Here is a 26736-nt window from a genome sequence, read left to right on the forward strand (position 1 = left end):
GTGATGTGGAAATGTGGAGAAAGCCATCTTTTCCACTCTGAACCAAGTAGAGCTGCCACAGGAGGAAAGCTAAATCTTTAACTTCAACAGATCTCCTTGCAGAAGTACCACACAAACAAGGCATGAACTTGGATAAGGCAAGGTTCATTAATGAAAGGAACCTTCAGCTTTAACAGCTGAATTCCTAATATTTCCTTTGCCTATTTTCTAGTAGCACAGAGGCACTAAGTCATTTGTACAACTGTACTCTCAACTGAGGAGTGAGTGATTATTCTGCACTAAGTGCACTCTGTTTGGTGAATACTCCCAGCCTGCAGAAATGACCTGTGTGTCATACCAAGAGTATGAAGAGCATCACAATGGTTCCCCATTGCAAAGCCATGTGGAAATTTTGGGGACAGTCTCCCTGGAATCCAGAGCTGCTACTTAAATTAGAGTAAGAGCAAAATTGCTTTACATGGTTGGTCAGTTCAAATGTATACAGAAATGGAAATAGCACTCTTCAGATGTAGTAACAGAAACAGAAGTGGGTGGTAGAAAACATGGTAGAAAACTTTTCAAATAGAACACATCAGCAAATGGGAGGATACTGAATAAATTAAAGTGAAATGGTTAAGAAGGAACAAGAAGAAATAAGATGGAACATTAAAAGGGGAAGACTGGAAAATGGAAAGAGGCATTCACAGTCTTTTGTAGTAGTTTAGACGGTGGAAAAACCCAAAACCCAATACCAGGAAAGAATGACTTTTTGAATGAGCAAATACAACAGAACAGGATGAAAACTATTAATGAACTACAAGTACCATTAATGTAATGAGGTAAGCACAATAAGACATTTGGTCCCTTTTCTTCAACTTTAGACAAAACTTTTTCTGCTCTGAGATGTCTTTAGGGAAAGACTATTAAACTCATACTAACAATGTGTCCCCAGAATATAGGAATGGTAAAATCTCTGTTTTCTTCCTATACTATAGTGTGTGACCCACCACTGTGTTGTTCCTCCTTTACAAGGAAATTTTGCTTCCCTGCTCAGTACAATTACATCAATTCCTCAGAACAGGCCTTATAACAGTGGTTGTAAGAGCAGATGCTTGCAAGTCTATATATGCCAGTGAGAACATCACTCAGTTTTATGTTCACTTCTGTTTTCTGGCTTGGCATAATTCATTAGCACACTCTACAGAATACTCCATAAAGCTGAATTTGGTTTTAATGTTAAGGTTCTAATGCCCACAACATTGTTTAAGAAATCCAAAGCAAGGAAAAACCTACAAACAAATGTCATTGCCTTCCTCTTTAATAGAAAGTTGATGTTTACATCTGATAAACAGAGAAAATAGCCAAATAAAGGGTTTTTTTTCAGTATACAAGCAGTAATAACAAAATAGTCCTATTTTTTTATGTTTTGCTTTCAGCATTTAAAATAGTGACACAGCATAGTTTTTGCAGTAGCAAAGCTTTTTTGATAGCATGCAATGAAATTGGTACAGTATATAGACTTTTGTGTAGTCATTCTAATACAGATTCTTTAAGTGGGCAATATATGAAGATGAGTTCAAAGCTCTGATTAAAGACAGCTGTACTGCTTTCCAACCTGTTATGTCACAGCATTAGGTAGAGGAATAAGTACACAAATATAAGCCTAAACTGATTTATCTGTGCCTCTCCACATAAATTTGTTTAATGTAAAAACAAATAAAGCAAAGCTTTGATGAAGGTTAGCAGAATTTTCAACATCTGTGCAGATAAGTTTAATTTATTCAAACAGAAAAAGCAGCATTAGTGTATCATGTAAAAGCTGATTTAAATGATTTCATACAACAGAAAGCATATGCAGTAGCTAAGACAAATACTGTTTGCCTTTAAAACCCATTTCACTCAGACAACCATTACTTCTGAATTTTCTACTATGACAATGTTCAGTTATTCCTTCTTTTTTATTCTCTTGCTGTTTTTACACATTCCACTAACCTAAACCATAGTTAAAAGTCCCAGGGGGAGTAACACCCTAAATGTAGCATCAGGCAGGTACATTCACAGACTGCTTCTGTGAATCTGAAAGGGCAGACACCTTACAGCTGGTCAGGTAAAACAAGCTCAGCACAATACCTTAAATAGCTGAACGCAAATGAGTTACCGGTGCTTGAATATTTTTTAAAAACAAGTCTCTTTACTATAACACATTCAAACCCAGGAAAATATCTCTATTCGACAATAACTCATTGGAGTTATACTAGTTTATCTCTGCAGCAAGGGACAGAGTACTAGAAGATTAAACACATTTTTTCTTGAAAATTAAAGATTTGTCAAAATGATAAATTCTTGCCTAAAACTTACCAGAAAGTGTTAAGGTGAAAATTAAAAATTAAAAATAAAAATACTGTGTATGCATCTGAAAACTACAGCTGAAAAACTCCTGATTAGGATTAATACCCTTTCCACTCAAGGCAAGTCTGCACACGATTTTTGAAAACATATGTACCACTTCAATGAAAAAAGAGGTGATGAATAGGCACTGCAATGTTTTAGAGACCCTTTCTTTCTGGAAAAGATCATCAACTTGTGCTTTAGGGAGACTGTTATCAGATCTTTATTTCTACAGCTGAATCCATAGCTCTTCTCAGAAATCGGAACATGATGAGCATACAGGCAAATCTCTCACTGACATTTTAAAATATTTTGTCCTTTCCTGAGTAAGAGTTGGCACAGAGAAGAGAACTGAAGTGTATCAAGCCCAACAAGCTGCTGTCATTAGGACACTGCTGAGAGCACAAACCTGAGACCCAGTCTTGCTTCTCTGAGTGGCAATGTGGATGGAAAAAGAAGAGACTGAACTCAAAACTTCACCAAGAGCCAACACCCACCTCAATGAACTTCTGATCTTAGTGGTTCTAACAAGAGAAAAACAAGGTTCTTACAAGAAAACAAGTACGCAGGAAACTTCAGTCCATTTGTGTGTGCTTTATTTGTCTTGTGGAACGGATCCAGTATGAAGCACTGTTGTATCTTTTTTTTTAATTCCCCTTCTTGAACACTGGGATGGTAAACTCCTTCAGAAATAAGTCACATAGAAAGCTCCTGCATGTTCTTTTAGACTTCAGTGTGCCAGAAATTTGCTACAGTACCTGCAGGGGTTAAGAGAGATTCCTACCTTAGTCAGTAAAGAGGAAAATTCCTAAGTATAGATTCCCCGGGGGTGAGGAAGAGAAAAAGACAAAACATGAGTTATTTTTGAGTCATTAAAATACTTACAAAGCCTCCCCCACATCACCCCCAAATTTCACAGGCTTATATACATAAAATAAAAACTGCGTTCTTTGCTTTCACCCCCTCTCAAAATCTCCTATTTTTTAACTGTTAACTTGGGATTCCACTGTTGATTTTAACAATCAGATAGTGACAAAACACATACACCAATTATTATCTCCAAATCTGGCTATTTACTGTAACAGCCATGATCCTCTCTTACCACTTGGGCTTTACCAGCTTTGCCCTATATTGCTTTAAGCTCCAAAACAACAGTTTTCACCAAACCTCCACACCACTGTAGGTGTTTTAGTCACATCACTAGCACATAATGAATTCATAAAAAGCACTTAATTTTATAAGTGACTCTGTAACAGGGAAAAGAACTGAAAGCTCCACCTTTCAGCCTCTGCATTTTTGTCTTTGTTTAGAATGCTTGAAGAAGCCATCCGGAAGGAAGAAAGATTATGAGTATCTTGAAACTAGCTGTTTGACAGAGACAGAACTGCTGATAATGAGTGGGTTGTGTCTGTCTTTTTTGGCTGATCACAACAGAGGTCTGAAGCAAAACAGAAACTCTTGATATGTTTGTGTAAAGCAGCAGTAGCATAAGGGCAGGCAGCAGGAGTTCAGCTGAAGTTCAGGGCAGATGCTGCCATTAGTTTACACTGCAGGAAAGTAAAATTGCTTCCGGATTTACCTCTTCCTCCAACATCAGCACTGAGCCGTGCTGTGCCGCAGAGTCACAATGTCAGTAGGGAAGCAGTCTTTTAGCAGGATGCCACGCTCACGATGGCAGTCCAGCTCTTCAATAAATCCGTACCAGTAGATGACTAATCCAGGGCCAAACCTATCAAACAAAAAAAGAAAAATGAACTTATGTAACTGTGTTAGGGCAATTTCACTTTCCCACCTCTGTGATTCCAACGCAAATCTGGTAACTTCACTGCAAAATTGGAGGGAGTATTTTGAATCTGCAATTGATTGATGTCAATAGTACCTGATTCCATGAATAAAAATGATATTTAGAGACTCACAGAATCCACATCAGAGTTTCAGTTTTTTATTTTGAATCTTCTGTACACATCAGTAAAAGATACCTTTAATTTAGCATTAAATACTAAATAACATTCAGTAACTGTGATATACAGAGAAACCTCTTTTGACATGCACCTTGCTCTTTTAGACTTGTGTGTGCAGACATTAAAGATACAAGGTTTTACACATGTCCCGGTTCATTCAAATTATAATACCATGAAGATAACAATGAATCCTTAAAAGATAATCTCTACAATGAGCTATTATTCAGGTAATTATTAACATGAAGCACAATTCAGAAGAAACAGAAAGTTTGTGTTGTAATGGCTCTGAAATGTGCCTCAGGAATTCCTCAGATATTGCTAACTCTGACAGATCCCCACTAGGCAATCTCAGGAAGTAGCCCCATGGACTATTTTACCCATCAGGAAGTTCAGACCTTCAGGCTGGGTTCATAAAGAAGTAATCACTATCAATCACTGTGTACTGCGATATGTTTTGCACATCAGTTTCACGTTTTTCCTACTGAGAGCACTTAATTAAAGGGCAGCACTACTTCTGGTGTAGTGTTGCAGGAATTTTACAGTGGAATCATAAATTATGAATGTTGGGTTAGTAAAAGGATGTCTAAAAACAGAACTGCTTTCTGTAGTCTAACATTACAGCAGTCTGTACAACATTAGGCCAAAAAGCTTTTTCTTTCCTTGATTTATTATATGCTGTAGTGAACTTGCCAAAACCAACAGCGCAGGATGAGCTGTTAGGTACCGTCTGTACAAGAAAAGGTTCAATAGAATGTCATGTAATGGTTTATATGCAGAGTTGTACTCAGGATTCAAACAATATGGTAGCCAATTTTTGTTAACATTTAATTTTAATAAATATGTGCTGAGGGGAGGCACGGTAACCTAAATGTCCGCTGAGCAGACAATACAAACACTCAAAGCCATGGGTAGTGCCAGACTGGCTTCGTGAGCGTGGTTTCTTTCCAACAATGCAGAGAAAACTCTATTTGATGTGCTCCTGTAATGGAATAGGCATCAAAGGAAGAAGAAACCCCTGTGGCTTCCTCCTGCAGTTTCAATTAGATGTGGTACTCTTTTGCCTGAAACTGCTGCAGAGCATTGTAACATTTTGGTCTATGGCTACTACTCTTCAACCTCCACGTGGCCACAGTTCAGTGGCAGAGTAAATTACCCTCAGCATAGATGAGGCCACACTGGCAAATACGCTTTTTGCAACTGAAAGGTGATATTCGAAAGTTGAAAGTTGAAAGGTTAAAACTCTGACACATCCTAACATGCCTGGCAATAAATACAGTACAGACTAAAAAGTGGCCAATATGAAGGACGATGCTGCCTATAACCAATTCCTAATCTTGTCTGGTTGGCAAAAATTTCATGTTCCAGGGACTTCTCTCCATTGTCCATTGCTTAAGTTCCTGTAGTGTCAAAACGTGCAGAACCTCACTGCACCTGCAAGCCCAGAGACCCAAGCAGGAGAGAGGGGCCAAGGCAAGTGAGGCCAAGGCCTGATGCTAACAGCCTCTGGTGAGAGACAGCAGTTTGCCAGTTTGCTGATCCAGGAGGGGCCCCCACTTTTGTCACTTCACAGACGACATATCTGTTCCCACATCAAGCAAATATAGAGATGGGTAATTGGGTGGAAATGTTCTTACATACTAACCAAAATTATTTTAAAAGCAAAAATTCCCAGAAGATAGGGAGCAGACCTCACATTTCTAATGGGCTATTTTGCGCAAGGCAGAAGGTATGAAATGTATGCAAGTAGTTACTCATTACGAGCACATGTGCCAGGTAAAATCCTGATGCTAATGAGCAGCTGCTCACCCAAATTCTGAAGGGCTCATTTTGCTGTGTAGCAGTCTGAATCCCCCACCCACCATAAAATCCATGTGGCACTGTGCTTAAGTAATTTGTTAGTTATTTTGTGAAACTGTAATTTTAAATAAAATTACTATTTTGGGACACCTCAAAAGGCTAATTTATTGTCTTTATTGTCTTTATTTATTGTCTTAATCAATTTATTGTCTTAATCTATTGTGAGGAAATCACCTCAGCTCAAGCACAATTTTTGATGTGCTTAAAAAATTATGTTCAGAAATACCAAATTTAATAATAAAATTGTATACAAGAACATCTGCAGACTGTTAATGACAGGAGCAAGTACATCTTTGGCATGAAAACATCCGTCAATCCTGCTTCTGACTGTGGTGTTACAGCAAAACTGTTTGCCCTGTGCTGTGTAGGTTGCACTTTTTCAACTCTATTGTGTCATTTGTTCAATTATAGCTCTATATCACAAAGCTCATGTGTATGATCACATAAAAACCCGTGCCATACTTTTGTTTACTGCACTTAAGTGCAGTACTTAAGACCAAAATAAACTTGTTGGCCCATTAAGCATTTGCCACTGACTATCAGGAACTCCTGCTGCTAAGTGCTAATTCCTCTCTCATTAACGCCCAGAGTTGGCAAACCACAAACAATCCCACCGGTTAATTACTGCTGCCTTAATTTGAAAAGACACTTAACCTTTTTGCGTATGGGGGTGAGATAGCAAAATGTGACCTAAAAGTAAGAACCATACTTTTTAATTTGACTCCTTCCCAAGTGGAGATATGACACACTGAGGAATGAAAGTCAGAGCTGTGAATTACAAAGTAAAGCTATAAATTGATTTCTTGCATCAGTTGTAGCACTGAGCAAGTTAAGTGACTGACTGTGGTTTACACAGGAGAATGAACTAAAATGACAGACTGCATACTTGTTATTGATATGGAAAGGGGAGACATTCAGCAGCTCTGAGGAGCATAGAAAATCTTTGAATGTACCATTTCTAAAACTGTATAGATAAAAGATAGGCCACGCTACCTTATTTCATATGGAAGACACACTGGAGAAAGTTTAGGCTTAAATTGAAAATCAACCTTACACTGTAACAAACTCTTGGACTCCTATGGATTTTCTTCTTGCTTAGAAAAATCGTATAAATCCCTGAAAATATGCTTGTATTTGTTTTCCCTGTCTTTAGTTCTTAGGTGTGAAGGAATGTGTCCAAAAGTTACACAAAACTGTAATTTTATCTATTGCAGTGAAAGTAGTGCTTTTAGAACTTTACTTTTATTAGGGATTTCCTTTTAAAGCTGAAAAGAAATCCAAGTAACTAAGGATTGGTTGATTCCATGCAGTAAAAATAAAGAGGAAATACAGATGCAAGAACATAATAAACATGACAAGTGAAAATCATCCACAGAGGTTGCATCAGTTTACTTAAAAATCAATCAATAGATAGGTAGCTACCATTATATAAATCCCAGTTTAGCCAATGTCCAGGTTCTGACATTAGAAGTTGTGACTGACTACAAGGCTGCCAAAGCCAACTCAGGGGCACTTGGGGTGTGAGTACCAGGAGTGCCAAAGGGGATGCACACAGGCTTCTGACCCCAAGGCATGGCAAGAGGAGAGCAGCATTAAAAAAGCTTGTGGATTGCTTTAGGCCTAATTTAGGCTTGATATAGATGACTAAATTTAGTCTAAGTACTAAAGGCAGCACATGGTGTCTTTCAAAAAATCAACTGAAGCATCTGAGATAGAAAAATACAGTTTGAATATAGCTAAATATAGTTGCAGTCTCAACAAGTTCTTTAGATAAAACTTGTATCTGACAATACTATTTGCTTTAAATAAGTCAGGTTTGCACTAATTTCAGATTGTTCAGAGGAATTCTGTATTGGTTTAATCACATAAATTTTGAAAGAAAACCATAGCTAAAGAGGTACACTGATAATCCTGGGACACTGAGTTTTGTCTTGGAAAGGAGTTTCACAGAGATATACTGTAAAGCCAGAAGGCAAAATTCAGATAAGACAAAGCTAAATGGTTCTTTGTCTTAAGAAAAGAAAACCCAGCAACAACAACAAACTGAGAGATCACTTAGAATAAAAAGGGAAAGAACACAACTAAGTAAAATATGAGTCAGGGTTTAACTTGCCCTCCAGTTGAACCAGTTTTGTGCTAGAACAGAAAAAAGACTTTTATTTATTTATCAAAGTGGCCTATTAGGCTCACATATATTCTACTTCACTTCAAGAGAAACTACTTTCTAGTAATGTCTTTTCTTCTGGAATGTCTGTGTGAGGTCCATACCAGCTTCTAAGGATTTGCCTAGACATGTGGCTGTTGTGAGGTGATTTTTTCACGATCACAAAGCCTTGCATGTGGTTTTATGAAAAATGCATTTTCAACACACTGCTTGATACTGAACAGAAATGTAAAAGAACTTGGAATTGTTTTTATATATAAATGTTCACTTCATTTATTATTAGTCTATTTGTTTTAGATGTTCTATATGCATCTCAGCATAATGTAAATAATTTGAATTCCAGAAGACCCTCATAAGAAAATGCTGGCATAACAATTATTATTTCTAATACGCATGCATTTAAACAAATATTTTATCAAATGGATTCAGCCAAATATTCATGTTATGAAAGTATAACAGTCTACCTGGTCAGTAATTTTAATTATGAAGGTCACACCTGAATGTGTCTTTTAAGGAGTGCATTCTAGTCCCTCACTTTTCAATGCCAGCTAAAAAGCTGGCTTTGTCTCCTTGTTTTTAATTTTAAATATAGAGCAAACCAGAGCATTACCATTTGCACAGCACTACTTGTTTTCTGGGAAAGGGGAATTACAAAAGTTTACAAATAAATGATAACATTCTAAGTCAATTTAACATCGTTCTTCAGAATCACAGTTGTGAGTAAATAGGTTTTACTTGTAATACTAATAAACCTTGAAGATAAAATAATTAACCCCCCCCATAATAATACATAATAAGTTTACTGTTTAAGGATACTCAGCTTTATTTTAGTGTACTTGCAGAAGTCTCATTTGTGTCAGCAGAAGAAATTTAAAAATTGGCAGAGCTAGGCTAGTAAGCAACAACTACAAACCACATTTTCAAATAAGGTCAGTTGGCATAAGTCAGCCAACTTCCTTATGTCTAGACCAGTTTACTGCTGCTGATGACACAGCATTATATATCTTGGCCAACATTTAAGAGCCACTGCTCAGAAATGTACTTCGATTAGCAAGAAACTTCCCACTTAAACAGCTACTGCAGTCCTAATTCAGAATTGTTTATAACAAGGTTTTTTTTCTATTGTTCATTTACACAGAGTTTTAAAATCAAATACAGGCACTTGTGCATTAAGACAGTGCATTTTAAAAACTCTGAATGCAATTTGAAGATAATGGTGGGTGGTGGAGTTTTATCATTCCTGCCAGTTTTCCAATCCTCCACACAATTTTGTGATCCAGTGACACACACACAGCACTGTATTACTTTGACTTCACCAAATCTGGTTGAAAGGAGTAAAAAATCCAGTACTTAGCAAATCACGTAACTGAATGATAATTTTTGCTTACAAAATCTGATCCTTAACCTGTAATCCATACGGCTGCAATATTTTTGTGCCCAACTCCCTTAAGCTACCAAACACTGACTTCCTACGCAGCAAGCAAAAAAAAAAAATCTGCTTGCAGATGTGGCCCAAGAAAGTTTAACAAGTTCTGATCACATACTTGTAAAGATAATAGGAAACTTGTCCATGGCATGAACAAGTATTACATGCCTCACACACCGATGCTAGCAGCATAATATGTCTCAAGGATCCAGGCATCCAGTTCATGCTGCTTAAGGTAAAATTAAGCAAGTAAAACCTAATCTGCTTTAAACTTTGATGTTACCACATTAGTTGGGGGAAGTCTTATTTTTACTGAAGACAAGGAAAAAATCAAAGTTTACTAATACTTTGTGAGACTCCCATTTAACAAGGAGGTTTTAACTTAAAAGTGGGAATTTCTTTGGGCTGAGAAGGGTAGGCAGTTCCATTAATGCCACAAACTCATATTATATGCAGTTGATATGGAAGTTAGAATTGTCAGGTGAAAAAAAGGTGGATGGAAACTAATATCAGGCCTCCCTCTCTACATTTACACCTCACTTAGATGTGATTAAATCTTAAAGAACTTTTTTTACACTAGTTATCTTTTTACCTCTGCAATGAGACTGTTAAAGCTTCAATAAAATAGCAGCATTTAATCAAGCTTATAATATGATTTAATTGCTTCTGGCATTTTGAAAAATAAAAACAAATCAAGTGATATTTATGTGGACATAAGGGGGCACTTAAAATATTTTAGAATTTTTCATAGCACAGTTTTAAAAGCAACATTAATAGACTGCACCAGAAACTGTGCAAGTCACTGTCATTAAAATATAAATACAATATAACTTTTAGCTGCATAATACATTTTTAATAAACAAACTGTCGAAACACATTCTTCACTTACACTTCTTCATTCAGATCTGAGTACTGTTCTCCAGGCAAATAAAGGATTTTTATAATCCTCAATGACAAGTTAGGCTTTTTTTAAAAAATACAGTTCTCATGGAAATTAACTTTTAAAAACTATGATTAAATAACATTAAGGCTACAGTGATTTACAAGGATCAAGGCTTTCTGAGTGAAGACTGATGCAGTGAGTGAGAAAGAAAACACATACTGGCTTCAAGGCAGCTTGTCATTAAGAGAAGAGAGCCTTGAGTGAACTTTGAATTTCTCAGTTTCTGTTGATTCCTGTCCTAATACCTACTAAAATATACTCTTTTTGTTTGTTTGTTTTGTTTATTAGCAGTGTTCCAGCTGCTCAACTCTCAAGTGGTTGTGTGTACTTAAGGAACAATATGGTTTTTTTCAGTCTCAGCATATTCAAAAATCAGGTAGATGCTTTCTTTGCACATCAGATTGTAAGGTTTTGTGCACTAAAGACACTCTACAAGGTGATCCTATGCCTGCACTGCAGGACTGGGGTGATGTAGTTAAAATTAACATCATACTCTCATTCGCATTTGAGAAAAGAGATTTTTAACTCTTATACTGCTGGATTGTTTCATGGAAATAATGGCTACAGTTTTTTCAAAGAATCATCAAATGGTTTGGGTTGGAAGGGACCTTAAAGGTCATCTAGTTCCAAGCCCCCTGCTGTGGGCAGGGGTGCCACCAACTGAGACCTCTCTGCTCAGGGCCCCATGCAACCTGACCTCGAACACTCAGGGATGGGCCATCCAAACCTCTGCTGGCAACCTGTCCCACTGCCTGACCACCCTTTAGTGCACCCCACATTGTACTTGGCTTTCTGGGCTGTGAGTGCACACTGGTGGCCTTTTCTGGCTCTAGTGGGGATCACTTGGGTATGCACCTTGGAAAACAGTGCATTTTGGCTACCTGGGAAGATAGTTCCAGTATCTGGCTAAAAGAGATAATAGATAGTGTTCCAGGTATGTTGTTTGATAACTTGGAGCTAAATGCAATATTCTGGGAAATACAAGGATTCTACATTAGTTAACTATTTCAATACAGGCAAAGTATTCAGGAACTCTGGATGAGGGACATAACTAAGCAAAAGAAGCTCAGCCACAAACCCTAAGATCTGAAAGGCAGAATACAAAAAAAACTTGTATCTTTTCCAGAAGCTTCAAAATTTCCATTCCGGTGGAGAAAGTCTAACATTCTATTCTGTATTAGGTGTGGCATCTATGTATTTGTCTCTCCTAACTCAGGGTTAGCACATTGTTTTACTGTCCACTGTAAGTCCATTAATGTTCAAAACAGCAACACCCTTCCAATCCTACAATATGCAATTTGAGGACTAGTTTACTAAAGCAGCGCTGATTCTATTTTAAGTTGTGCTACTTGTATTTACCAGTTAATATATTGCAAGAATGGCAGTACTCTTTGAATAAGCAGGGAACAAAAGATGGCTGCTTGCACTGCAGAACTATTCCACATACTGTTGCTGAAATCATCACTTTCTGATTAAATCCAGGCAAGGAATGTTGCTTCTTGAGGTACTTGCTTGTTACTCAGTTTCCCTTAGAAAACATTGTGCCATTAGTTTGCCCTCCAGAGACTGTCGATGCAAGGCCACTATTGTTGCATTCTGCACATTTGAAGCTGTGGATCAGTGTTGAGAGGAGTTACTGAGGTTATTTCAAACATTTTGTTAAACTCACAGCAGCCTCCTCAAAGGAATGCTTGGCTGCAAACCACCTCTTATCCTGGGTGACAGAAAAGATGAGAAGAGCCTTTGAGTACTGTTAGATTGAAGGCCAGGCGGCCACAAGCGCTCGTCAACTCATGTTGCCACTAGGTGATTAACAATTGTTTACTTTTAAGGCTGAAAGTAACAGGCCATTCTAAGGCCAGTGCAAGATGATATCTGAATAATCTGTGAGTGCCTCATAGTTTGCAGCAATCCTTTCTTTCTGTGCAGCTGTTTATCTGGTGTCAGTGCTCACCAGAAAGATAAGATATGCCAAAAGTGCATTTAACCAATAAGGCAGAACTGCTCTTACAGCATTAGATTTTTGTTTAATAATTATTGTAAAACAGAACCAAACTAATCAGAAAAGTTGCTCAGCAAATTTTGATAGCAGAAATATTGATAAATAAAGGCACTATATATCTGTGTGTTTAGTATTTGCTGAGCATAAATCTTGAGGCCAGCATTAAAGCTATCTCAAGACATTTTTGAATGAATTATTAGACAATTCTGTATCTTCAAATCCTTATACACAAATATGCAATAAAACAAACAATGTAACAGATGAATTAACAAATGGAGGACAGCTCATCTGTGCTTCCAACTTCCCAGATCAGAGAATTAGAAGACCAGATAGTAAATCACACTGAGTATCTCCACACAATGCTGCTTAGCAGTTGACTTACCAAAAACGCTATTGCGATAATTGACAGGCAGAAGCATTTTATGTGTGATGCTGTACTTAAATTTACTGTCTCTCAAAATGTAAGTCACCTACCTGTATTAAGCAGACAACAGATGAAAAAGGATATGTCTGCTGCCCACTGCTGTGGCACCTGATGCTCACCCAAAAGGAAGGTAAACACCTCTGACCTTGAATATTCTCACTGCCTTTGGAATCCACTGGCAAACTTTAACTGTGTCTGGTACACACTTATTTTTAATGCCTGAGGCTCCTCAGCTTATCACTCAGTTGTTTCATATATCCAGTGTCTGTTCAATTCAAACCGGTCCTGCCCCACTTCATATTTAAAAATAATTTGGGATTTAGTTGTTATTCAGAAAGGAGTGCATCCTGAGACACACAAATCTTACATATCACCTGCAAAATATCCAGTCTCCCAGAAGAGATATTTTCATATGGTGCAAGTTGGAGAGACTCTAGGAGACCACCAAGGCAATCTATAGTAAGTGTTACATTCATTATTAGGTGAAGTAAGTGCATAACTGAGGATGAGCAAAGAAATCTACTTTCCTTTTCTGCCTTCTCTCTTCTTAACTATTTATACACCCACACATAGAGCTCTACTGCATGCACCTTCTGAAAAATTCATGCTATTTAGATTTATTTACAAGTTATTTACCCCTTCTCAGTATATACCAATACTAAACCCAACTGTGTTTCAGCTTTCTTTGCTTACTATACACTAAACTTTTCTGGACTCACCATCAAGGTACAAAATTATGTTCAAAAGGAAGACATAAAAATATACATGGTGATGTAAGTGAGCCCAGAAGGAGGAAGAGGAAGAATCAGAGGAAAATGCTATCACTTGTGAAGTTTTAAAAACAATGGCAGATTAGTTGAGTTAGCTAGTGACATATCACCATCCACACCTGATGAGAACTGAGGCAGAAGTCTGCAACACTATAAAATCACATAGTATTGACATTTTCCTTCATACCAATACATGCTGAAAACAGCAGGAGAGAGCTGGACTACATATTCTTGTGTCCCTCCCCTCCCCTCCCCTCTCCTCTCCTCTCCTTTCTTTGCCATGCAATTGCTACATTGCCAGATAAATAAACATTGTTGGTTGCAGACATCTCATGGCATCAAAGACAGCACTAGCAGTCTCATTTCAAAACAGAAGTGTGACCTATTGAGCTCATAGTTCTGTTCAATTTCTGTTCCCTTTAAGACAAAAGCAAAACTAATAGAAAATAAAAGTAACAGCAAGAAGAAAAATAAACACCACTTTTCCCTTCAAAGATAAATTAAGCTTGAGTAAGCATCTTGAAACGTCATGAATAATGAGTTCTACCAACCCTTCTGAGACTTGGCTAACTTCCACCTGAGCACAGCCACTTTGTTGTTTTTTGGTTCTTACATTGCATAAAAGCTCAGAGTAAGTAAATTAAGTGATAAGATTAGTATCTGTTCTGACCAGCTGTCTCTCCCTGTCCCTTGTCAGCCAAAAATTGCAAGGTTTTTTTGTTTCTTAAAGTGCTTATTTTCCAGTCTTGTCCTTATATTTGTGATTGCAATATCAAAAAACACCATGCATTCTAAACATAAGGAAGGACACTAGTTTTAAAATGGTTCCTGAATTCCACTGGAACCTCTCAAGAAAGCTGTCTCTCACAGAAATCCACTTGTCAGGAACAGCCATAATGCAGCTTAAGAGAGGTGCTGATATAGGATTTCCATCTGCTCCTACCTCAGTACAGATTACTGAATATGTTGAAGACACCTTCAACTTGAACTGAGTAATGGAAGACCAATATAGACAATAAAAAGATTCTTGTCAGTCCCCTCAGTTTATAGCAATCTTGCAAAAGAGGTGAGGGTCTTTCTGTCTGTTCAAGCTAGACCATTATTAACTGGAAGGCATAAAAAAACCCCAACTAATCCCAAAAATACACATCAAAAAGAGGAAAATAGAGTCAATAAATAAGAGGGAAGAGAGAACATTTACACAGTTTCAACTACTTCAACTTTTAGGATCTCTCTGCATCAACTACTGACTTTTGCCACAGATTTCAAATTGTCTTTCTGTACCTTTGAGGTATCACATTTTTACAAATCAGTATTTCCACATTGGAGGCAACTTTGTAGTTTGTAGGTTTGTGCACAGCAGACTAGTATACCTCAGGTAGACATTACATATTACTACACACCAACACAAATATATACAGCAAGTCTGGCACCATCCTACTGAAGAATGAGATGAATTCTCAGTGGTATTTGGAGCTTTTCACTAAGTCTTTGTTATGCAGAATTACCCAGTGACAAAGTTATTTCCATCAGGCTAAGTGATGCAAACTGATTATCACTGAAATGGTACGGTATATTCTGCCCTGGTTACAAAAACAAGCTGCCCAGCCACAAAACCCAGCTGCTCTGAAGTCCTTCCCTGCTCAGAAGTATATGACATCAAGATGTATAAATTGACACAGGTTTATATAAAATTTTCCCCTCAAGCCTCCCTAGGATGAAAAGCACTAGGATGAACTGCTAAAGGAAAACTTGCACAGGTATTGCATTTTCATTGAGGGCCAATAGAACTTACAGTTTGAGGTCAGACTATCTCTGTTTCCACAGCTGCTAAATCCACATTAACATTTTTAAAAGCTATTTCTAAAGCCACACCAATAGATTAAGCATTATTTTTAGTTAAGTTCAAAGAGAAGAAGAAATACAGCTTTGCCTGTTCTACCTGATTTCACTATGGCAACAGCAGAAAAATGGTAAATTCAGGAGATTAAGAGAACTATAATTCCAGCTGAACCAGCAAAAATAAGAAATAAAAATTAATTTATAATTTTTTGATTACCTACAGGCACTTTTGAACCATTCTTTAATTAAAAAAATATTAAGTCAGGCCACACAGAAAATGATATAAATGGTACAGAACAGCTTCTCTTTGCTTAAGTAATGTTTCCACTTTAATGTACTTATTTGCTCTCATTTGCTTAACACCACCAATGTTTAGTACTGTGCAAATTTATGGAAATCTGACTTTAAAGAGCTTTGTGGTACTGAGTGATTTTTAAATTTTTGATATACTTAAACTGAAGTGCCTTGATGAGATTCTGGAATAAATGAAATAAAACTCAGTAGCATGTGATGATGTCTTGTGACATGCTGTGAGGTAATATAGGCAGTAACATGTCATCACTGTGGGTAAAATAATCTTAATGCTTTAATTTTCGTTTACTTTGCACAGAACCCTGTTCTATGACTTTAAAAAAACAATGAATAAAACCTGATAGATCTTTTTCCCCATGGGTATTTAAGGACAATTGTGCAATTTCAGAATACATTACTCATCTATTGCAAGAGTTGCAAGATTTATGTTAGAAGAACCCAAACTGCATTACACTTTTTAAAAAATGAAACAAACCCAAACCAGATATTATATTTAGATTGCTACTGTGTAAATACAAAATTAAAAAAAAAATCACAGCATCACAGAATGCGTCAGGTTGGAAGTGACCAAAGTGGGTCATCTGCTCCAACCTCCCTGCTCACACACGGAGGGACAGTAAAGAAGTTCTTCCTCATGTTCAGGTGGAACTTTCTGTGACTCAGTTTCTGCCCATTGTGTCTTTTCTTGTTGCTTGGTACCTGGAAGAAGAGCCTGGATCCATCCTCTGACACCCTCCCTTCAGATACTGCTAGACATTACTGAGGTCCCCTCTCAGTCATCTCTTCATCATTCTTGAGGCCGAACAGGCCCAGCTCCCTCAGCCTTTCCTTGTAAGAGGCATGCTCCAGGTCCCCACATCATCTTTGTTGCCCTTCACTGGACCTGCTCCAGTAACTCCCTGTCTCTCTTATCCTGAGGAGCCCGGAACTGGTCACAGCACTCCAGGTGAGGCTCACCAGGGCTGAGCAGAGGGGCAGGATCACCTCAATTGACCTGCTGGCCATGCTCTTCCTAATGCAGCCCATGATCCCATTGGCCTTCTTGGCCACAAGGATCATGGCCAGCTGCCCGTCCCCAGGACCCCCAGGTCCTTCTCTGGAGAGCTGCTTTCCAGCAGGTCAGCCCCCAGCCTGTACTGGTACATAGGGTTATTCTTCCCCAAGTCTAATAAAAAAATCGAATAAATCTAAATTTAAAATATTCTAATAAAAAAGCAGATGTGGTGACAGCAACAGAAAAGTTTTAAACTTTTGATATCACTATCTGGAAGCCATGACCAATCTAACAACGCCTGTTGTCTTAAATAGTAAAGATTCAGAAATTACCCAAATGTTTTTTAGTAATTGCTTAAGTTACCCACTTTTTTTTACTGCAGGTAACTAATCTGATTTTTGTACATGATCTGCAACTTAACAGGAACATGCTCAAAATATTGCTACAGTTTGGTTCAAACCTACAAATAGATATAAAGGTTGCAATAAAAATTATATTTCCCTTTGCTTTCCCAGAGGAAGAAGCAATCAATCCATGTAACATTTGATTAGTAAAGGGACACAAAGCAATGCAACTAAAGAAAGTGCAAAATAATCATATGAAGTGTAGGGAGAGAGATTTTCAGTACAAATCTAGAAATACTGTATTTTCTTGAAGACTTGCTTAGTCTTCATCTGGAAACCGTAGACAGGTCATTCAAGAAAGACAATAAGTAATAGCCAGATATGGAGCAAGGCTACTGCACTGCCCAGGAAAAAGAACAGCTGCTCACAGGAAAGACTAAATGAGTTTGGTCTTTCCAGCCTAGGGAGAATAAAGGCTGAGGACAAGGTATTGTCCTCCACCAACACATCAGGGAGACTTATGCACTGGGTCTAGAAAAAACTTCCAGTGAGAGCAATAGGACCTTTAAATTATTTTAAAATTCCACTCGAAATGTTTAACGACTAGGTTATAAGATACGGTGTTTATCACAGCTGGGATTAGACACAGTGACAAAACCTTACACTTTTCCGAATATATTACATAAAAACAGTGACACAAAATGCTCTCTCAAGCAATCTGTAATGATATCACCACTGCTAACAAAATTAAACAGACTCAAATATGTTTTCTCTGCCTGATGAAAAAAGACAAATGTCTGTATAGTATGACATGTATTTCTAAAAGAAGGTATCAGAAAGTCATCCAGACTGCAGGAAAAGAAAGGGTTTGAAAAGATTACAGGAAATCTTTTGAAATGAACAATATGGATTTGAACCATGCTTATTTGTCCACAGACATAGCTTAAGAATTTAGATTTCATAAATAATAATGGCTTGTCTGATTTTTATTCATGTTAAGATATTCAAATTGCAAAGGCTCTCTACAAATAAACACAGGTAAACTTTTCTAATTGAAGAAATATTTGCAACTATTCTAATTTCACTTCTTGTTTTTACAACACATACCACTACCTCAAGCTCTTCTGGTTCAGTGTTACCCAGATTACTCCTGCCTAATAATCCTCAAGCCTAAAGCAAAGAGAACAATCAAAGGTATGCTGAAAGAAATGAAACCACCACCAAACCTCAGAGATCTGTAATAGCTTCATCACTAGTTCCCTGTCCTAGTTTTCAGGGGGAAAAAAAATACCTTTAAGCAATACCCATGCCAATCACATACTTCATACTCCCTGTTCCTCCCCTTTTTAAATTTAATTTATGAATTCTTCTCAAGGTCCTGGTTGTAAAGTACATAGCTCATAAAAGGTTCCTGGGACCAGGTGACCATCTGATTATGTCTGTTCCACCTGGAGAAGTGGACTCATTGTGAATACTGCAGTTCATAAAGCACACAGCAAATCTAATGGTAAGTGAAGGCACAAAATTCTCAATGGAGAGGTTGTGACTGTAAACCAACTTCCTGGCAGAGGCAAAGCATGACAGGTGGAGTGTAACACAACCCCTGCTACCCCCAACAATCTCACCTGCATTAAAAATAGCTGAGTAGGGCTGAACATTTTTTGTTTACAAATAGAACTAAATTTAACAGTAAAACTGAACAAAGCAATAGCAACTGAATCAAATGTGACAGCAAAAACCCCATTTTATGCACACACTTTATTACCGTTCTTAACTTTGTGTTTGTATAGTGAGTGAATTTATGCTTCAGCATGTCTAAAGCTGAATTACAGAGATACATACAGTGGTAATTGTCTTTACAGTCATCTACCAACTGAATGGGAAAAAAGAAAGCAGCTATTCTAGAAGAAGTGTACATTCAATTCCTTTGTTTTATCTGTGCAGTCACTTACAGAACAAAAATATTTATTTTAAAGATGAGCTATAAAGTGTCAGATATCAAAGTGTGAAGGATGAACCACCTCTAACTACTTTCATATATAGTGAACCAGAAGTATGGTGTGAAACGACTGGACAATAATTGAAATAAAGGTCTTAAAGGCACTAGGTTAGAAAAGCAGAGCTAAACCATTATCCTCACTCAGCATTATTTGGCACTTGCCAACAAACTTACAACAAAGGCTGATAATAATCCTACAGATACTAAATTATGGCAGTTAGTTTCAGAAATATAAATTATCTAAGAGAAGTTATGTAAGGAGCAAGGAATCACTTTTCCTGATTTTGTATTCAGAGCTTAGTGAAATAGTATGTATTTTAAAGATTTTTCCAAAAAAACAAGAGAAACAAACTCGACAATTTAAGTGTACTATCAGAAAGGTGAGTTTAAATATGACGCTCTCAATTTAAAATAAATATCTTTAACATTAAAATGGCTTTGAAAATCCTTTACCTTTTGTTACTTTCAGGATTTCCTGATGAATCTGAAAAAAATCAGTAATTCTCATGTTGGACTAACTTATAGTTAAATGGTTCATGTAATTTTAAATTTTATGTACTTTAAACACTTCTATAGTCACTAGATCCTAACAAATAATTTTAGGAGATTGTCAGGAAGACATGTTTGATAGTTCAGAGTTTTTTCATTACTAAAATGAAAACAATGGATGAATTGTAAAATTGAATATCAATTTTAAGAATAGTACTTCAAAGTAGAGACCAAACTTGTTTTGGCATATTTCTGACTTACCACTCTATGTTAACAAGGTCATCTTTACACATATCTTTTTGTTGTGTTGCCCATAGAGTAGTTATTACAATTATGGAATCATACAATGGTCTAGATTGGAAGGGACCTCAAAGGTCATGCAGTTCCAATCCCCTGCCATAGGCAGGAACACCTTCCACTAGATCAGGTTGCTCCAAGCCCCATCCAGACTTGAACACTTCCAGTGGTAGGGCACCCACAACTTCTCTGTGCAACCTGTTCCAGAGCCTCACCACCCTCACAGCAAAGAACTCTTTATACCTATGGTAAATTTACTCTCAGTTTGAAACCATTCACTCTTGTCCTGTCACTTTATGCTCTTGTAAGAAGTCCCTCTCCATCTTTCTTGTAGGCTCCTTTCAGGTACTGGAAGGCTACAATTAGGTCACCCTGAAGCCTTCTCTTTTCCAGCCTGAGCAGCCCCAATTCTCTCAGCTTTTCCTCACAGGAAAGGTTCTCCATCCCTCTGATCATCTTCAAAGCCCTCCTCTGGACTCACTCCAGCAGGTCCATGTCCTTCCTGCGCTGGGATGCCGGAGCTGCAGGTGGGCTCTCAGCAGAGCAGAGCAGAGGGGCAGAATCCCCTCCCTGGCCCTGCTGCCCACGCTGCTCTGGCTGCAGCCCAGGACACGTTTGGCTCTCTGGGCAGGGAGTGCCCGTGGCTGGGTCATGTGCAGCCTCTCACCCATCAACTCTGACTTTAGAATATCTGAGGGGTAAATATTTGGCTCTCAAGAATGCTCTTATGGGAAATGTATATTATGTTCACTGTTCTTTGATGATTAAATGTCAAAAGACTAAAATATTTCTTTAATAAATTACTCCATTCAATAAAAGCATCAATAGTTTGCCTGGTTTTAAAATATAATTTCACTACAACACATTGAAAGTAATAATACCACTGTAAAAGCAGTGCCATGCACATTACTCCATATCAAACCACAGCCTCCCAGCCCCTGGCATTAGGGTATTGTTACAGGTCTGACAAACCACACCTACAAGGAAATTCAGAGATCAGAATGAAAATCTTTACTTATCACTTTGTGCCTAGATATAATTCACTGTCTGCATTAAGGATAGGCCAATAACTCTGTCCTAGTAGGTTTAATATAAAACCATTAAAATAGATGGTATCTTAAAAAAAAGTAAGTAAACATCAAGGATGTTGTGAATACATACATATATATTACACAGAACTGTTTATACTATGTGGCATTTTTTCCCAACACGTGGGGGGCAAAATGGTTTTGATTACCTCACTAAAACACAAATGAAGAAATATTGACCATTCAGCCAGGAGTTGCAGGCATTGGACTGTATGATAGGGACCTTCCAAAGACAATTGAAGAAAATGTACCTCATAAATAATGCTCTGCCCATTAAGGCAAAGGCAGTCAACTGACACTTCACAGGATGCAAGATGAGAAAACAGTGGCCTGCATGATGACATGGAAATTATTGCAATAGTTCAAAATGAAGAGGAAACATTAATGAACAAAAAGTTCTCTTTTCTCAATATATAATGTTGTTTAATAGTTCAGATTTTTCCTCCCGTTTTGAAGCATTCCATCTCATTCATGATTCCCTTACATGAATGGAAGGTAAACAGATGTACTGAAATCTCTCATGACACTACAGCATTTCACAGTTGTTTATTTTATTTTCTGGCTTACACTATGATCTGTACTTAATGGATCTTCTGTTTTTATGCCATTTTGATTATATCAGCATGTATTTTAGTCATTGATCAGCAACTCCATTTGTCTTCTATATCACAATTTGATATCAATGCAAGAAATGGGATGAGATGCAAACAAAATTATATAGAATTACTAAATAACAGTTGATCATTAATTATACTTGTGATGCATGACTTGTCAGAACCAGATTTAACAGCAGGTAATGAATGCTTCTTTGTACTTATATAAATTTGATTTAAAAAAAGGTTGCTTTCAAACCTAAAAAAAATTTACAATTACCAGCTGCTAATCACATCTGAGGATTACTGTTCTTTCTGACTAAGAAGTCAGGGATGACATCAGATGCCTCTTTATAGTTACTGTTATCAGTGACTTGGTGATCTCAGGTGGATCTTTAGCAAACAGTACTTCTAACAAAACCCTGTTGTAATGTTCTCAAAACTCAGCTTGGCCCCAGGGAGTTACTCTTCCAGTTGTTACTCCCTACTGTAAAGACATCAGAGAAGCACTGCAGAAATGAGCTGTACCACTCACTACTTGGCTGAGCAAAATCTGGAGACTCACCCCATAACATTCAGTTTGACACCAGACTGAAAATGAAGAGTTTTAATGCAGACGTTAACCCCAAAAAAAGAGCTCAAACATGTTTTGATTTGATTGATTTGATTAAAATTTAGTAATTTTTGACCAAAATGAAGAAATTTTTAAAGAAATTTTTCAGTTTAGTTTGCTGAAACATATTTCAGCATTAAAGAGCATTCCCCCTGATCCCCCTCGCCTTTCTTTTAACATGTTGGCATGAGGTTAGACTCTTTTAACTCCACTGAAGTACTAAAAATGAGTGGAGGAGGGGATATGATTCTCCAGAGCGACAACAACTACCCACATTAAATACAGAACATTGTAGGACTGCAGTTGTTGCTTTATTAAAAATTATAGGAAAGAAAACATTTCAAGTTTACCCAAATAATTGATATATTCTCAGCTGGACTGAAGCAGACATTTCACTTTGACTTTTATAGCAGAAATGTTGAAACTTAGGAAAACTTTGTTCTCTGTCCAAAACTGCCCCCAACGGCCAACACAAAAATTCCTCAACAAATTTTCTGGAGTGACAAAGATTATTTTTAAATAAAAGAAAGTAAAGTACTATAAGAAATCAAAGAAACAGGTCATTTTGATATCCAGTAACCAAAAGGAATGTTTTGGCAGAAATGAACTTATCTCTACTACAGTCTGATGAAGCTTTTCTGATTTTTAGTCCTCACTTATCTTTGTTAATACACTCAAGCATGCATATATCTTCTGAGAGTTCTGCTTTAATGGCTGAGCTTTAATGGCTCAGCTGACAGGACATGTTAAAAGACACCAAAAATTAGTAGCAAGTTTGAGCTCCATGAACAATGGTATTCACTTTTAGACTTCAAAAAGTGCAAGACTGATCCATATATTAAAGCAATCCAAATTAAAAATGTGGAAAAATGACAAATCATTAAACTGCCCACCTCGCAACACCACCAAATTGGAGGTAAGTTTCATAACAAATGAAACATTTTCAGACAGAGAACTTCAACTCAATACTTATTTTCCAGTTGTTCTGTGTTTTAACTTAAAAGTTGTTTATAAATTATATATGAAAAGATTCCCAGGAAATAAAGTCAGAATAGCACTAACCTGTTGATTTATATATTGCTGTGGTAACATAAAAAACAGGAACAGTTATAGACATGCTTACATATACATGAATAAATGTATGTGTAGGTGGAAGAGGGTATACTTATGATGGGATGCTCTGTACTAAAGTAATCTTGGCTAAATTTTGATTTTCCTCACGAGAAGGCAAACATAGTGAGACTTCAGTAATATTACAACCAAATCTGTGCACCATCCCTGCTTTCTAATCCAAGCATTTTACCTTCTGAACAATCCATGTTAAAAGAAATACAGTTTGTTTTTCCACTCCTGCACACCCCTTCCACTAAATTTAAAGTGTAAATTTATTAAATTGATTAAGGAAAAGCATATGATAAATAGGAGTAATTTTCCCTTTTCAGAGCAATGTGTGACTGCTTTTCATTATAGTTTCATGAGATTTACCTGAATTCCATGAGGGCAAATACTTTCGTTTTAGAATTAGCTTCATTAGGAATTCAATACAATATATAAAATAAATGTGAATATTTGTTCTGGGCTACTTTTTTATTTGTTTTGTAAATTGAAAAGAACATACAAGTTATTTTCAATATAGCAGTTGATTCCATATGCGCAGAATCAATATGAATATTGTAGTACAACTTTTATTACAGAACAAACTGGCAAGACATTGAATTGTGTAAAGAAAGTTGTACATTTTCTGAATGACTGACTTTTAAGAACAAAAAAATTACAGAAAGCACTGTTAAAATGGGTATTTTTGTAATACATTTATAACCTGGCAAAAAATCAACCACTCTTCACCTTCGCTACAGCGACTGAACTTCATTGCAAAACAGTTTTTTCTCTCACTAATCAGTTTTGAAAACTGGAAATTTAGGAGTTTATTACTCTCCTAGCCAAAATTTTTAATTTGTTAGACTAATTCAATCAATGATTTGAAACATTCTGTGTGCTATAACTCTCTTTAAGCTTAGAGAACTTTCTCCCAGTTGTTTAACCACTGATGCACCTTGAGAAAACCAATGTATTTGCTCATATTTAGCCCACTTGCTCTTGGATGTATTGGGACAAACCCAATAAGATGTACTACAGACTGCGCTTCTTTCTCTTCTACTGATAGTGTCTGATCACACAAAGTGCTCAATTTAGAAAATAATACTTTAGTTGCTTTATGGAGGAAAGTATAAGATTGTTTAGTATCTTCTATATCATATACATTTTAACAATGACCAGACTATGTACCTGAGAGCAGCGTCCAAATGCTTCTTGAGCTCTGTCAGGCTGTTGCTGTGACCCCTTCCATGGGCAGCCTCTTCCAGCGCCCAACCACCCTCTGGGAGAAGAATTTTTTCCTAATATCCAACCTAAACCTCCCCTGACACAGCCTCAGATTCCCTCAGGTTCTGTCACTGTCACCACAGAGAAGAGATCAGTGCCTGCCCCTCCTCTTCCCCTCACAGGGAAGTTGTAACTTCCCTGAGCTCTCCCCTCAGTCTGCTCTTCTCCAGGCTGAACAGACCAAGTGACCTCAGCTGCTCCTCATATGGCTTCCTCTCAGGCCTTTCATCCCCAGCACTATTAGTTTATAGAAGCCAATGACTTTTTTTTTTTTAACCATTTTACCATTACATTTATGTTTTGAAACTACCCTGGATAGTTCCAGTTCCAACAGTGAAGATCCACCATTTTTTCTGTGCTAGAGAACACATCTATATTTTTTATGCTCAGGTTTCATCATATTGGATGCATTTTTCATAAAACAGGATTATTAATTTCCAGGATCTGGGGAGTTTCAAACTACTTCAATTTATTTAGAATGCAGTATAATACTTTCCAGTAACCACAATGTGACTAAACCTAAACATTTTGTCTGTTCTGCATTTTACTTGCTAACAATAAAATAATAACTTTCAATTATAATAAATTAAATTCAAATTAACTTTGCAATGTACAATGAGACTGAAATAAGTGCTAAGATTAACCATCTACAAAGCATGCAATTAATTTTAGGAAACAATGTTTTCAGGAAACATTATTTGCTTTGAATAACTCAACTGATTCAAAATAATTCTACTTTGAAGTCATCGGCTATATCAAAGGGTTAATTTAAGCAGGAAAATAAATTTTTGACATATGACTAGATAACATGAGACTCAGTAATAAAAAAATGCAAGTCTTTCTTCTGCTGTTTCTCTTCCAGATTAATGAAACTTTTATGTTTGTTATTAACTTGTGTCTTGATTTGTTCTATTACGGCTGTCAGGCTACTTTTCTACCCCCAGATACTGCCTGGAATATTGCTCTAAGATAAGTGATTTTACTGGTGTGACCATAACAAGAACAATTTGCTTACACAGATATGGATATGGTAGTCTGCTGCTATGAAATACCCAGGCTAGACCTAGGGCATGGAGCTGAAGTACACAGAATTAGGGCAAGTGAAGACCAGACTGAAAATATTGATGCTTCTCAAAGCTGGTTTTAAGAAATCAGGAACACATAAACAGGAATTTCTCCCTACCTCCCCTCTTCTTTTTTTCTTTTCAGGAAACATCAGTGTTCTCTGTCCTGTTTACAAACTCAATTTTTCAAAAGAGAAACTAAACAGTTTATTTTCTAGTTCTCATGACTCTGAGTCTTAATTTCATGAGTCTGAGCCTTTCTTTACTGACATCACATTAACACAGGAAGGAGACAATAATGTTGCTAGTAGTGAAAAAGACCTATGCCCTACACCAACCTTTTATGAAACTGGGCCTTTGTAGAAAATCTCATTCCACATACTTAGGGAGCAATTATAGATAGTAATTGTTCAGATTGGAGCTTTTATACTTTTTTAGCAGGAGAAGCAGCAGATACTATTCTAGCCTGCTGATGGTCTCCTCACTATTATCAGTGTACTTTAGTACACGGTAGAGAAATGTGGTCATACACTCCCATGTGCTAATCAAGTCCCTAACTCGTACTCTTGATGTGGGATCCTATGGAAATCTGTGCTCACCTGATGTCTGCAACACAAAGTAGCATGCATGGAATCAAAGGCCAGTAATAGGTTCTGTGTTCCACCTGCTCAATAACGTCTCAGGATTTACAAAACTAAACTATAGCAGGCAAAAGTTAGTTAATGCTACTATTTAATAGAAATATTCCAAGGTAAAAGCAGCATGGAAGAACTTTTTGTGACCTACTGCTTTTATTTCCCCTTGT

General features: G+C 37.1%; 1 protein-coding gene across 2 annotated transcripts in view; it reads right to left on the minus strand.

Annotated features, from left to right (window-relative positions):
- Nucleotides 1–1360: 1360 nt before the first annotated feature.
- The window catches only part of C5H15orf41 (chromosome 5 C15orf41 homolog), a 120947-nt gene continuing 95571 nt past the window's right edge, over nucleotides 1361–26736 (minus strand). Inside the window, exons 11-12 of one of the 2 annotated variants that reach the window (XM_030950450.1) lie at nucleotides 3947–4096; nucleotides 1361–3125 (exon numbers count right to left, since the gene is read on the minus strand). In XM_030950450.1, the coding sequence (XP_030806310.1) occupies nucleotides 3961–4096 (136 nt within the window). In that variant the 3' untranslated portion in view covers nucleotides 1361–3125; nucleotides 3947–3960. Of the gene's footprint in view, nucleotides 4097–26736 lie in introns of both variants that reach the window. The other variant, XM_030950451.1, reaches the window with a different exon arrangement.

This window comes from Camarhynchus parvulus, chromosome 5, assembly GCF_901933205.1.
Source record: "Camarhynchus parvulus chromosome 5, STF_HiC, whole genome shotgun sequence".
In the NCBI taxonomy this organism is placed as follows: Eukaryota; Metazoa; Chordata; class Aves; order Passeriformes; family Thraupidae; genus Camarhynchus; species Camarhynchus parvulus.